Source organism: Musca domestica, unplaced genomic scaffold, assembly GCF_030504385.1.
Source record: "Musca domestica strain aabys unplaced genomic scaffold, Musca_domestica.polishedcontigs.V.1.1 13, whole genome shotgun sequence".
NCBI lineage: Eukaryota > Metazoa > Arthropoda > Insecta > Diptera > Muscidae > Musca > Musca domestica.
The window spans coordinates 16983871-16996928 of NW_026712172.1; the positions used below are offsets into that span (position 1 = coordinate 16983871).

Genomic DNA, 13058 nt, shown 5'->3' on the forward strand with positions numbered 1-13058 from the left:
AAAGAAATTACTCTCTTTGAAATATATCATGATAACGCCAGTGACATAAAACATTTAATATGCAATTTTTGGGAAAATTTTGCGCGTTTCCAAAATGTGGCAACTTTGCATTGAAAACTTTGTCGTAAGTGGTTTGTGTCAATGGAAGAAACGTTCCTCATAAAATTTTATCCTAAGTCCCCGAACATACCATAATCATTTATAAAATTTTTGTCTCAATAATATCAGATACAAACTGAATTTTTGAAAAATAAAGGTAATATTTTGTTTTGGTTTGCGCATTCCCACAATGTGCCCAAATATCGATGAAAACGTAATTTTAAGAAGATGGTGTCAATGGTACTAATGTTCCCTATCAAAAACTACATAAGGACATCAAAAAACTTAAATCAGTATCTTTGAGCTATATCAAGATATCATCCGCCAAAAATTGACTATTTTATACACATTTTTTGGGCTATTTTGGGCATTTTCACAATCTGTCCAGATTTTATCGAAAACTTCATTTTCGAAGGTTGGTATTAATGGAGGAAATATTCTATATCAAATTTCACTATAGGTCGCCAAACATACAGAAACTGTATATAAAATATATATCAAGATAAAACCGGTTAAAAATTAAATTTTGATATAAAAATTAAGTTTTTAATTTTCTTTGCGTATTTCCTAAATGTGGCTAAATTTGCCTGAAAACTTTATTTTATGAGGTTTGTGTCAGTGGAAAAGATGTTCCTTATCAAATTTTACTAAAGGTCTTCATTCATGCGATAACTGTATAGGAAATATCTGTCAACATAGAAGCCGTTGGAAAATATATTTTTGAAAAATAATATAATAAAATAATGTAATTTTTTAGTTTGGTTCTCCCAAAATCTGGCCAAATTAGCATGAAAACTTAATTTTATGAGGTTGGTGTCAATGGAAAAGATATTTCTTATCAAATTTGACTAAAGGTCTCCTACCATGCGGAAAGTATATAGGAAATATATATCAACATAGAACCAGTTGAAAAGTCAACCTTTAAAAAATAATGCAATTTTTTGATTTGGTTTGTGCATTCCTAAAATGTGGCAACATTTCATTGAAAACGTCATTTTAGGAGGTTGGTGTTAATGGTAAAGATGTTCCTAATCAAATTTGACAAAAGGTCTCCAACCATGCGGAATGTATATAGGAAATATATATCAACATAGAACCAGTTGAAAAGTCAACTTTTGCAAAATGCCGCATTTTTTTATTTGGTTTGCGCATTTCGAAAATTTAGCGAAATTTCCTTGAAAACGTCTTTTTACGAGGTTGATATCAATGGATAAGATGTTCCTTATCAAATTTTACTGAAGGTCTTTTACAATGAGAAAACTATACATTAATTATATATCAACATAGAACCAGTTGAAAAGTCAACCTTTAAAAAATAATGTATTTTTTTGATATGGTTTGGCCATTCCTAAAATCTGGCAATATTTCATTGAAAACTTCATTTTAGCAGGTTGGTGTCAATGGAAAGTATGTTCCTTATCAAAATTTACTGAAGGTCTTCTACAATGAGAAAACTATATATTAATTATATATCAACATAGAACCATTTGAAAAGTCAACCTTTGAAAAATAATTAATTTTTTGATTTGGTTTGCGTATTCCGAAAAAGTTGCCATATCTCCATGAAAAATCATTTTAGCAGGTTGGTATCAATGACAAAAATGTTCCTCATTAAAATCTACGTTAAGTCACTAAATAAAAGAAATTACTATGTTAGGAATATATCAAGATACTGCTCGTTAAAAATTGTGTATTAAAATGCAATTTTTTGATAAATTTTGCGTATTTCCAAAATATGGCAATATTGCTTTAAAAACTTCATTTTGGGAGGTTGGCATCAATGGAAAAAATGTTCCTTTTTGAATTCTACTATAGGTCACTGAAGACTTTATAACCCTATATAAAATATTAATTAATTTAATATCAGTCCCAAATTGAAAGTTTAAGAAATAATGTATTTTTTTCGTTTGGTTTGCGCATTCCCAAAATATGGCCACATCTCCTTGAAGGCCTAATTCTATGATGTCAATGGAGAAAATGTTCCCCATCAAATTTAACTTGGGGTCACCAAGCAAAAGAAATTTGTAACTTTGGTATTTAATAAAATACTGGCCCCTACAATTTGGAGATTTTCAGGAAAATCGTTTTCAAATTTTTTGATAATTGTTGCAATTTTTCTGGAAAGATTTAGGAAATTTCCTAGATTTAAGTGAAATATTTTCAATCCAATTTACTTTGAAGGACCTTTCTGGTTATCCTAAATAAAATATTTAAAATTTTAATTTTAATTATTTTGAATTGTTATCTTTTAAAGATTGTGTGATTACAATGGTTTCACATTTGAGTCATATTCTTGACAACTCTACTCCACTATCAGCTGGTTCTTCTTTTGTCTACAACTTTTAAATAGTAATGACGTATTCGGAATATTTGCTAAAGTCTTTTGTTGTTTTTTCTTTCTTTTTTTTTGTTATCTCTTCTATCAGCACTATTTCGCTTTACTTAACGAATTCTTCGCATATCTTATCATGGGAAAATATTGGAATTTCTTCAATTTATTTTGATTTTGTTTTTTTTATCATTGTTGCTGATATAGCTCTATTGTAATTTAATCAGCATTTAGTTTTTATTTCAATATTGCACAATATTTGGTGGTAACATATGGGAAAGAGGAAATGTTGGAAACCGAAACATTTTTTTTTCCAAAAATTTCATGATTACGGGGGGCTTTAAAAAGGGATTTAAAAAATGTTTTTTTCAAAAAAAATTAAATTATTTTTTCCTCCCTTAAAAATTCCTAAAATGCATAGAAAAAATAATTTTGAAAAATCTAAAAATTATTTTTTAATTCTTGAAAAAATTAGAATTTTGAAGGGCTTTAAAAAAAAAGTATTTTTTTATTAAGAATCTACCTTTGGAGGGCTTTGAAAAAGATCCCTTAAAAATAATTTAAAATGATATTTCCTAAAATATTCAAAAACCCGGAACTTGAAACCTCCCTCGAGTCTAATTTTAGTAAAAAGAATTTGTTTTCCTTTTGACATTTTGTTTTTCAATACTGTTGTTATTCCGAAATGCAAAAAAATGAGTGAAAACAACAAAAAAATTAGCCGAAAGACAAAAGTAAACAGCGCATAATAACATGGCTCAGAAGAGATTCTGGGCGGTAAATACCAGCGAGGTTGTGGCCCTATTGTGTGCCCAAAACACAGTCAACACCTTTTGGCTTTTGTACTGATTGGCCGCCTTTTTTTGTGTCCTACCTTATGCAAGTTGTTGATTTTAATAACACTTGACAGGTTTCTAAATTGTCAACACACAAAGCATTAGCATTTACAATAAGACTACGAATCACAATGCTTACAAAACAACAACAACAACAACAACAACAAAAATAATACAAAAACCGTACAAAAACAACATCTAAATTCTTATGGACTGCAAGTCCTCAAACCTCCCATCACCCCCACTTGGGTGTGGGTTGGGTTGTGTTATTTAAATGTTCTGGTTTGTTTTTCCTCTGTTCCGTTTCTGGGTTTTCACGTTCGTTGGCAGTTTTATGCAAAATGCCATTTAGGCATTAAGACGACACTATTTAACTCTCAGCCATTTGCCAATTTTCCCAACACCGCGCAGCCACCTTTAATAAGCTCCTGTTTCGTTCGCATCTACTTAGCATAAAATGTGGAATGATTCTGGAGGAGAGACTGGAGGAGGAGGAGTACAAGGTGTTATAAAATGGAAAAAATGGCCACACTGCACTTATAACCTTAGGCAACTTTTCTGTTCTCATTAAGTGTGGCGCTTAAAACCAGCAAAAAGCGCACACAATGATGAGGAATAGACTTTTCAAAAGAAGAACAAAAAAAAAAAAAAAAAAACAAGCGAACGCATTATTTTATGATTTCCAGCTAAAAACTCTGATGCACAGCGAAGGCATATAATTTTAAAGGAAAAAAGGTTTTTTATTTTGAGGAAGGAGGGAGAAGGGAGGGTATGAAGTGTCATCTAATGGATTTAATCCTTTGTAAATTTCATTATACGTCTTATACAAACTTCAACACAACCTGGGTATTTATGACATTTTGCGCATGTCCAAAAGGTGGTCATAACTCCTTGATGGCTTAATATTAGGTGATTGGTGTCAATGGGAAAAAGGTTCCCCATCGAATTTCACTATGGGTCCCCTCACACCTAAAAACCATATATGTATAATGTTACATGATAATATCCCACATGATTTTGATTTCTTAAAAATTTTGGTACATTTTAGCTTCACTTTGCGCATTCTCAAAAAGTGGCTAAATCTCCTTGAAGTCTTTACTTTAAGTGATTGGTGCCAATGGAAAAAATGTTCCGCATCGAATTTCATTATAAGTCTTCTCAATCGTAAAGCCTATATTTTTAATAAATATTAAAATAGCATAAGCTAAAGGTTTGGATTTTTTTAAATAATAAAAATTTTTGAGTTATTTCGCGCATTCCAAACAAGTGGCCAAATTTTCATGAAGAACTGATTTTAGGTGGTTGTTGTCAATGGAATAAATGTTCCTCATCGAATTTTACTAAAGGTCTCCTAACACATAAAATCTCTATTTAAAATATATTTCAAATAAAATCAGAAACAAATTGATTTTTTGAAAAGTGATATACATTTTTTGCACTACTTTGCGCATTCCGAAAAGGTGGCAATATTTTCTTGAAAACTGCATTTTAGGTGGTTGGTGTCAATGAAAGGAGTGTTCCAAATCGAATTTTAAATCAGGTTTCCAAATAAGATAATCCTGTATATCTGATATATAACAAAATAATATCCGTGACAAATTGTAACATTTGAAAAAATAATATAAATTTTTGCATGATTTTGTGCATTCCAACAAGGTGGCAATATTTATATGAAGACTCCATTTTAGAAAATTGGTGTCAATGGAATAAATGTTCTAAATCGAATTTAAATAGGGGTCTCTTAACACATTAAATCTCTATTTAAAATATATTTCAAATGAAATCAGAAACAAAATGATTTTTTGAAAAATAATATTTATTTTTTGCATAACTTTGCGCATTCCGAAAAGGTGGCAATATTTTCTTGAAAACCTCATTTTTGGTGGTTGGTGTCAATGAATGGAGTGCTCCAAATCGAATTTTAAATCAGATTTCCAAATAAGTCAATCCCGTATATCTGATATATAACAAAATAATATCAGTGTTAAATTGTAACATTTGAAAAAACAATATAACTTTTTGCCTGATTTTGTGCTTTCCGTAAAGGTAGCAACATTTCTTTGATGACTCCATTCTAGAAGGTTGGTGTCAATGGAAAAGTCGTTCGAAATCGAATTTTACTATGAGTCTCCGAACACACAAAAGCTGTATTTAATATATAAATCAAAATAATATCGATGACAAATCGGATTTTTGAAAATTATTATTTGTTTTCAAATTATTTTGCGCATTTGTATAACTTGCCTGAAATTCCTTGAAAACGTCATTTTTTAAGATGGGTGTCAATGGAAAAAATGTTCCAAATCGAATTTTACTATAAGTCTCGGAAGACACAAAATTTGTTCCTTTAATATATATCAACATATTGGGAAAATTTAATTTTTGAAAATTTTTATACATTTTTGTTGAACTTTGCGCATTTCGTAAAGGTGGCTACATTTCTATGAAGACTCCATATTAGAAGGTTGCTGTCAATGGAAGAAATGTTCTAAATCGAATTTCAATTAGGGTCTCCGAACACACAAAATCTATATTTATTATATAAATCAAAATAACATCGATGACAAATTGAATTTTTGAAAAATATTACTTATTATTAAATGATTTTGCGCATATGTTAAACTTGTCCGAAATTCCTTGAAAACTTCATTTTAGAAGCTAGGTGTCAATGAAAAATATGTTCCAAATAGAATTTAACTATCAGTCTCGGAAGACACAAAAATTGTACCTTTAATATATATCAAGATATTAGGAAAATTTTATTTTTGAAAATTTTTAAACATTTTTGTTGAACTTTGCGCATTTGGTAAAGGTGGCAACATTTTTATGAAGACTCCATTTTAGAAGGTTGGTGTCAATGGAAAAGTCGTTCGAAATCGAATTTCATTATGGGTCTCCGAACGCACAAAGTCGGTATATATTACATATAACAAAATAATATCGGTGACAAATTGAATTTTAGAAAAATATTATTTACTTTTAAATTATTTTGCGCATTCCAAATAAGTGGCCATTTTCCCGTAAGGATTTTATTTTAGGAAGTTGTTGTCAATGGAAGAAATATTCGAAATCGAATTTCATTGTGGGTCTCCAAATACATAAAATCAGTATTTTGTGTATATATCGAAATAAAATCAATGAAAAATTGGGGTTTTATATTTTTTCTAACATTTTCTACTCTTTAAAGGGTTAAATCTCCTTGGCTTCATTGTAGTCTTACAACTAAAAATTAAAATTATGACAAAAGCCGTATGCCTTTAAACATTATGACCATCTCTATTCAATTCATTTTGAATGCATAATAGTTCCTAGCCCCTAGGGTTGGGCTTGCGACATTATGGCCATTCAAAATGCAATGGCAGAGAATAGGAAATAAAAAAACCGCATAACTTTGTATATTCAATTTTCACGTTATTCTCTTAGATATTGCATTCTGTTTTTGTAAGCAACTAATTAAATTAAAGACAATTGTTAAAGGATTAAGAATTGAATGGAAGAGGCAGAAAAAAAGGGAGGATGAAAAGAACTAAAGAAAAAGAGAACAAAAACTATTTGCTTCTCTGAAAATAAGTTTTGTCTTATATCTTAGCCATAAAATCTTAAAATCCGCTTAGTATTGCATTCAGTTTTGGCCAAATTTAGAGATTTAAAAAACTTAGTTTTTTGACAATTAATTAATTTCTCCTTTGTTTAATTTTTCCAGGAACAATTGCGCCGCCGACGCGAAGAAGAGGAACGCATTGCCCAGCAGAATGAATTTTTGCGTGCCAGTTTACGTGGCTCTCGCAAGCTTAAAGCTTTGCAGGACAACAAACCGAGTGCCCAGCAACAGCAGCCGGTGGCAGCAGAACGGGCCGTAATTGGCGTGGAAAATGAGGCCTATGTTGAGGATGAGGATACGGAAAAGGTTACGGGTAAGTGAAAGAAATTCTCCATAATTTCCATGAAACTAATTTTGTTTCTTTCCCAGGTTATGGCGATTTAATTGCCGCCCTCACCCGTCTCCAGAATCAATTGACCAAAAATGGCATGACAACACTCGCAGGCCGAGTGTCGGCCGCCCACAATATTCTCTCGAATCCCGGAGTGGCCCATGCATTGGCCGCCCGTGCCGCGGTCTTACAACGTCGTCGCTCGAAGGCCACCACACCGGTGTCCACAAATGCCCTGGAATTGCAAAAGGATATTGTTGAGCTGCTGACGAAATCCAATTCAGCCGCCGCCATTGAATTGGGCAACCTGTTGACCAGTCATGAAATGGAAGGTCTGCTGCTGGCCCATGATCGTGTGGCCACCCACACCGATGGTACACCCTCACCATCGCTAAGCGGTATCGGCAGTCCACAACCTCTCTCACCCACCACCACTAGTGCGGCGGCTGCCACACCCTTACCACCTCCACCACCCGTGGTGCCACCACCACCTTTGGCCCAACGCAGTGCAATGCCTTTACCTCCCAATGTTCCGGCCCACAATGCCCCGGGCAGCAGTACCGGCTATGCCCATATGAAACCAACGTCGGGTCATCGTGCCGAATCGCCACCCATGAGCAGTGCCTGCTTCGGCATGCTCAACGATCAAAACGACAATATACGCATTATACAAATTGAAAAATCGACTGAACCGTTGGGCGCCACGGTGCGCAACGAAGGTGAGGCCGTGGTCATTGGACGCATTGTGCGCGGTGGAGCGGCCGAAAAATCGGGTCTCCTTCACGAAGGCGACGAAATACTCGAAGTCAATGGCCAGGAATTACGTGGCAAAACCGTCAACGATGTCTGTGCCATGCTGAGCACAATGCAGGGTACCCTGACATTTTTGATAGTGCCCGCCGGCAGTCCACCACCCGGTGGCGGCCATCATCGCGAAAACGCTGTGCTCCATGTCAGGGCCCATTTCGATTATGATCCGGAGGATGATTTGTATATACCGTGTCGGGAATTGGGTATTAGTTTTCAGAAGGGCGATGTCCTGCATGTGATATCGCGCGAAGATCCCAACTGGTGGCAGGCATATCGTGAGGGTGAAGAAGATCAAACGTTGGCCGGTTTAATACCTAGTCAGTCATTCCAACATCAAAGGGAGACCATGAAATTGGCCATTGCCGAGGAGGCGGGACTGCAGGGACGGAATCGTGGCAAAGATGGCGGTGCCAAGGGTTCGACGCTGTTGTGCGCGCGCAAGGGACGCAAGAAGAAGAAGAAAGCCAGCTCGGAAGCAGGGTAAGGAGAGGGGGAACGTCAATGGGATATTTTAATAAAAATATCAATTTTTAAAAAAATATTTTTAGAACATTCTCCGGGTTCGTGGATTTTTGAAACCAAAAATTCCAAATAACCTCAAAATTCGAGGATTTGTTTTAATATTTTCAAAATTTTCAAAGAGTCTGTGGATTTTTTGTAAATATTTTTCACTGAGTTCTCAAAGTCCACAGATTTTGTGGAAACTATTTTCAAACTCATCTCAAAGTTCAGAAAAAAGGTTTTTTAATATTTTCAAAATATCCTCAGAGTTTGGAGATTTTTCAAATAATTTTCAAAATATTATCAGAACTTCCGAATTTTTTGAAAAGATCTCCAGAATTTTTTTCAGTTTTTTTCAAAGCATTCTCAGACTTTTTTTAATTATTTTTTTTTAAATCCTCAAAATTGCGGATTTTTTTAAAAAGTATTTCCCATATTTTACATAAATTTTACAATTAATTTTCGTATTCCAAAGAAGTTTAGAGTTTTTTTTAAAAATATTTTTTAAATATCTTAGAACTCAAAAATATTAAAAAATTTATTTTTTCAAAAAATACCCCCAAGTTTTTGGTTAAAAAAAAATCAGAGCGTCCTCAGGCTTTGTGGCGAATTTTTAAAAATATTTTTTGAGGCTCCTTCCAGTAGCTTCTTGTTTTGTTTTTAAATATTTCCAACAACTCCTTTGAGTTTGTGCACTTTTTTTAATATTTGAAATGTAACCTCGAAGATTTTTTTTTTAGTATTTTTCAAAATCTTAAATATTTTCAAAGTTTCCAATAATTTTTCCTAGTTTGTTGTTGTTTTTATGTTAGTATTTCCAATTAATCCTTTGAGTTTGAGGATTTTTTTAATATTTCAAATGTATCCTCGGAGATTTTTCAAAATCTTAAATATTAAAATTTTTTTAAAGTTTTCAATATTTTTTTAAATTGTTTCAAAATATTTGAATTTTTTTTTTATATTTTCAAGCCCTCCCAGAGTTTTGTAGTTTTTTTTTTTTTTTTTTTTTGAAAATATTTTCAAAATAGCAACTTTTTTTCTTCATTTTTTTTTTTAAATAACACCAATCTCTAATCCAATTCGCTTTTCCTTGCAGTTACCCTCTCTATGCCACCACCGCCCCCGATGAAACCGAACCCGAGGAAATACTCACCTATGAAGAGGTTGCCTTGTACTATCCCCGAGCCACACACAAACGACCGATTGTCCTGATTGGCCCCCCAAATATTGGACGCCATGAATTGCGTCAACGTTTGATGGCGGATTCGGATCGTTTCTCAGCAGCAGTGCCACGTAAGTAAAACGAAATAAAATTTTATTTTTAATTTTGAAAATTTTGGAATGGGGTTCTAAAGTTTATTTTCCTTTCCAAATAAAAAAAAAAAAACATCAAAATTATTTCCAAATTTAGTTTTCTATTTGCTTGAGGAGCATGTCAAAGAAGAAGAGAGTAGGTACCACATACATTTTCTCTCAAAATTATTCTCTTAACGAGATTTGTAGGCTAGACTTTGGTTGCTAGAGATAGTTTGTTGTATTTTGAGCTTTCAAGCTTTTTTTTGTAGATTAGAGAGCTTTTGAAGAGGGAGTTTAATATCAGAAAAATTTGTAGTTTGGAAATTTCTATAGCCAACCAAAAGAATTTTGAAAAAAAATCGAAATTTTGGGGAAGAAATTTGAAGTTTTTTTTTTTTTTTTTTTTTTTTTTTTTTTTTTTTTTTTTTTTTTTTTTTTTGGGAGAGCGTTTTCAAACCTCTAAATTCTGTAACCAATCCAAAGCGATTTGAAAAAAATCAAAAATTTAGGGAACATTTTTGAAAATTTGGGGAGGGCGATGGAAAGGCACAACCTGGCTGGAAATTTCTATAATTAATCAAAAAAGTTTTGAAATAAAAATCGAAATTTTGGGAAAGAAATTTGAAGTTTTTTGGGGAGAGCATTTTCAAACCTCTAAATTCTGTAACCAATCAAAAGGGATTTGAAAAAATCGATAGTTTGGGGAGATTTTTTTAAATTTTCTTGGAGAAAGTTAATCATGTCTGGCGATTTTCTCGAATTTGCTCTTGTCAAAAGCTTGACTTTAAAAAAAAAGTTTTCAACTGGAAAAATACTTTGCAAAGTTTTCTGGGATCTGAGAATCACTTCATATCCAATTTTCATAGTTCTCACACATTTTCACAAATCATTTTGAAAACATCGAAAATTTTGTCAAATTTTTGGGTTTATTTTTTATTTCAATTTGTTGTTGTTGTTTATTTAATATCTTATTAATTTCCTTTTTCTATTTCCAGATACCTCCCGTGCCCGTCGCGACAACGAAGTTCCTGGCGTCGACTATCATTTTATTTCGCGTCAAGCCTTCGAAGCTGACATATTGGCTCGGCGCTTTGTTGAGCATGGTGAATATGAAAAAGCTTACTATGGTGAGTATTTTTGGAATATTGGGTGTTATAATAGAAGAGGGTTTTGGCTCGAATGAGGAGGTGGAATTATCAAAAAAAAAAAAAAAAAAAAAAATCTAAAAAAAAAACTTGGAGGAATTTTTAGAGATTTTAGACAAAAGACTAGAGATTATTTCTAATTTGAAAAAAAAATCTAGGCCTTCTGGCTCCATAGCAATAGAGGGTATACATCATTTGATTGGGGCCAAAAGTTGTCTCATCGAAGTAATGGTTTTAGACCCTAGATTCGTTCAGGACATTTGTAGTCGATCTAGGGGTGTCCGTCCGTCCGTCTCTCTGCCTGCATGGCTGGTGCTCCCGATAACTCTGGAAAGGAGTATCCAATTTGATCCAAAATTGGTACATCGTAATATTATTATAAAACTTAGGTCGTGTTCGGAGTTGGGCAATATCGGCCCACTTCTTCTGGTATCTCCCCCACAAAATGTCCAAATTTTCATAGAAAATAATTTGCCTCATAAAACAAAAAAGAATCACCCAATTTTGTTCAAACTTGGCAAATCATGATATTTTCATCCGTGCTATAGCAGGTGCGAAAATGGACCATATCGGGTTACTCCTACTTGTACCTCCCGCACAAAGGGTTAACTTTTTGAATAATTGAAATTCTTATAAAATGGGAAATAACAGTTCGATTGCGACCAAATTTCTCACAAGCCAATATTTCTACTAACACAAGATCTGCTATGAAGATGGGACATATCGGTCCACTCCTTATGGTACCTCCCCCACATAGGGGTCAAAATTTTGAATAACCAAAACGCTCTTAAAATGGGAAATAAGCATTCTAATATTTTTGAACTCGACACATCTCAATATTTTTATCAACACAAGATCTATTGTGAGGGTGGAACATATCGGTCCACTCCTTCTGGTACCTCCCCCACAAAGGGGTCAATATTTTGAATAAATATGAAGCTCATAAAATGCGAAATAAGCAGCCGATTACTTTTAAACTCGGCACATCTCAATATTTCTATCTGAACAAAATCTTGTGAGAAGATGGAATGTATCGACCTACTCCTTCTGACACCTCCCCCACAAGGGGGTCAAAATTTTGAATAATTATATTTCTTATAAAAGACGAAATAAGCATCTGATTATTTTAAAACTCGGCACATCTCAATATTTCTAACTGTACAAAATCTGATGACAAGATGGAATATATCGGTCAACTCCTATTGGTACCTCCCCCACAAAGGGGTCAATATTTTCAATAATTACATCTCTCATAAAATGCGAAATAAGCATCCGATTATTTTTAAACTCGGCACATCTCAATATTTCTATCTGCACATAATCTGGTGAGAAGATGGAATATATCCGCCAACTCCTATTGGTACCTCCCCCACAAAGGGGTCAAAATTTTGAATAATTATATCTCTCATAAAATGCGAAATAAGCATCCGATTGACTTCAAATTTTACACATCCAAATATTTTGACTAACGCAAGGTCTGTTGTAAAGGTGGAACATATCGGTTTATTCCTTCTGGTACCTCCCCCACAAAGGGGTCAAAATTTTGAATAATTATATCTCTCATAAAATGCGAATTGAGCATCCGATTATTTTTAAACTCGGCACATCTCAATATTTCTATCTGCACAAATTCTGGTGAGAATATGGAATACATCGGACCACCCCTTCTGGTACCTCCCCCACAAAGGGGTCAAGATTTTCAATAATTACAACTCTCATAAAATGCGAAATAAGCATCCGATTATTTTTAAACTCGGCACATCTCAATATTTCTATCTGCACAAATTCTGGTGAGAATATGGAATATATCGGACCACCCCTTCTGGTACCTCCCCCACAAAGGGGTCAAAATTTCGAATAATCATGAAGCTCATAAAATGCGAAATAATCATTCGATTGACTTCAATTTTTTCACATCCCAATATTTCTACTAAAGCAAGATCTGGTGTGAAGATGAAAGATATCGGCCCATCCCTTCTGGCACCTCCCCCACAAAGGGACAAAATTTTCAATACTTATATCTCTCATAACTGGCGGGCCAAGTCAGGGATTTTTGTTTTTTTTTTTTTTTTGAAACTTGGCATTTCTAAATATTTTTCCCAACCAGAGA

The 13058-nt window shown here is 33.6% G+C and overlaps 1 protein-coding gene across 1 annotated transcript in view; it reads left to right on the forward strand.

Moving 5' to 3' along the window:
* The window catches only part of LOC101892292 (uncharacterized), a 304676-nt gene that overhangs the window by 290311 nt on the left and 1307 nt on the right, over positions 1-13058 (forward strand). The window contains exons 10-13 of the mRNA XM_059118748.1: positions 6968-7178; positions 7235-8486; positions 9604-9800; positions 10799-10930. Of these exons, the coding sequence (XP_058974731.1) occupies positions 6968-7178; positions 7235-8486; positions 9604-9800; positions 10799-10930 (1792 nt within the window). The remainder of the gene's footprint in view (positions 1-6967; positions 7179-7234; positions 8487-9603; positions 9801-10798; positions 10931-13058) is intronic.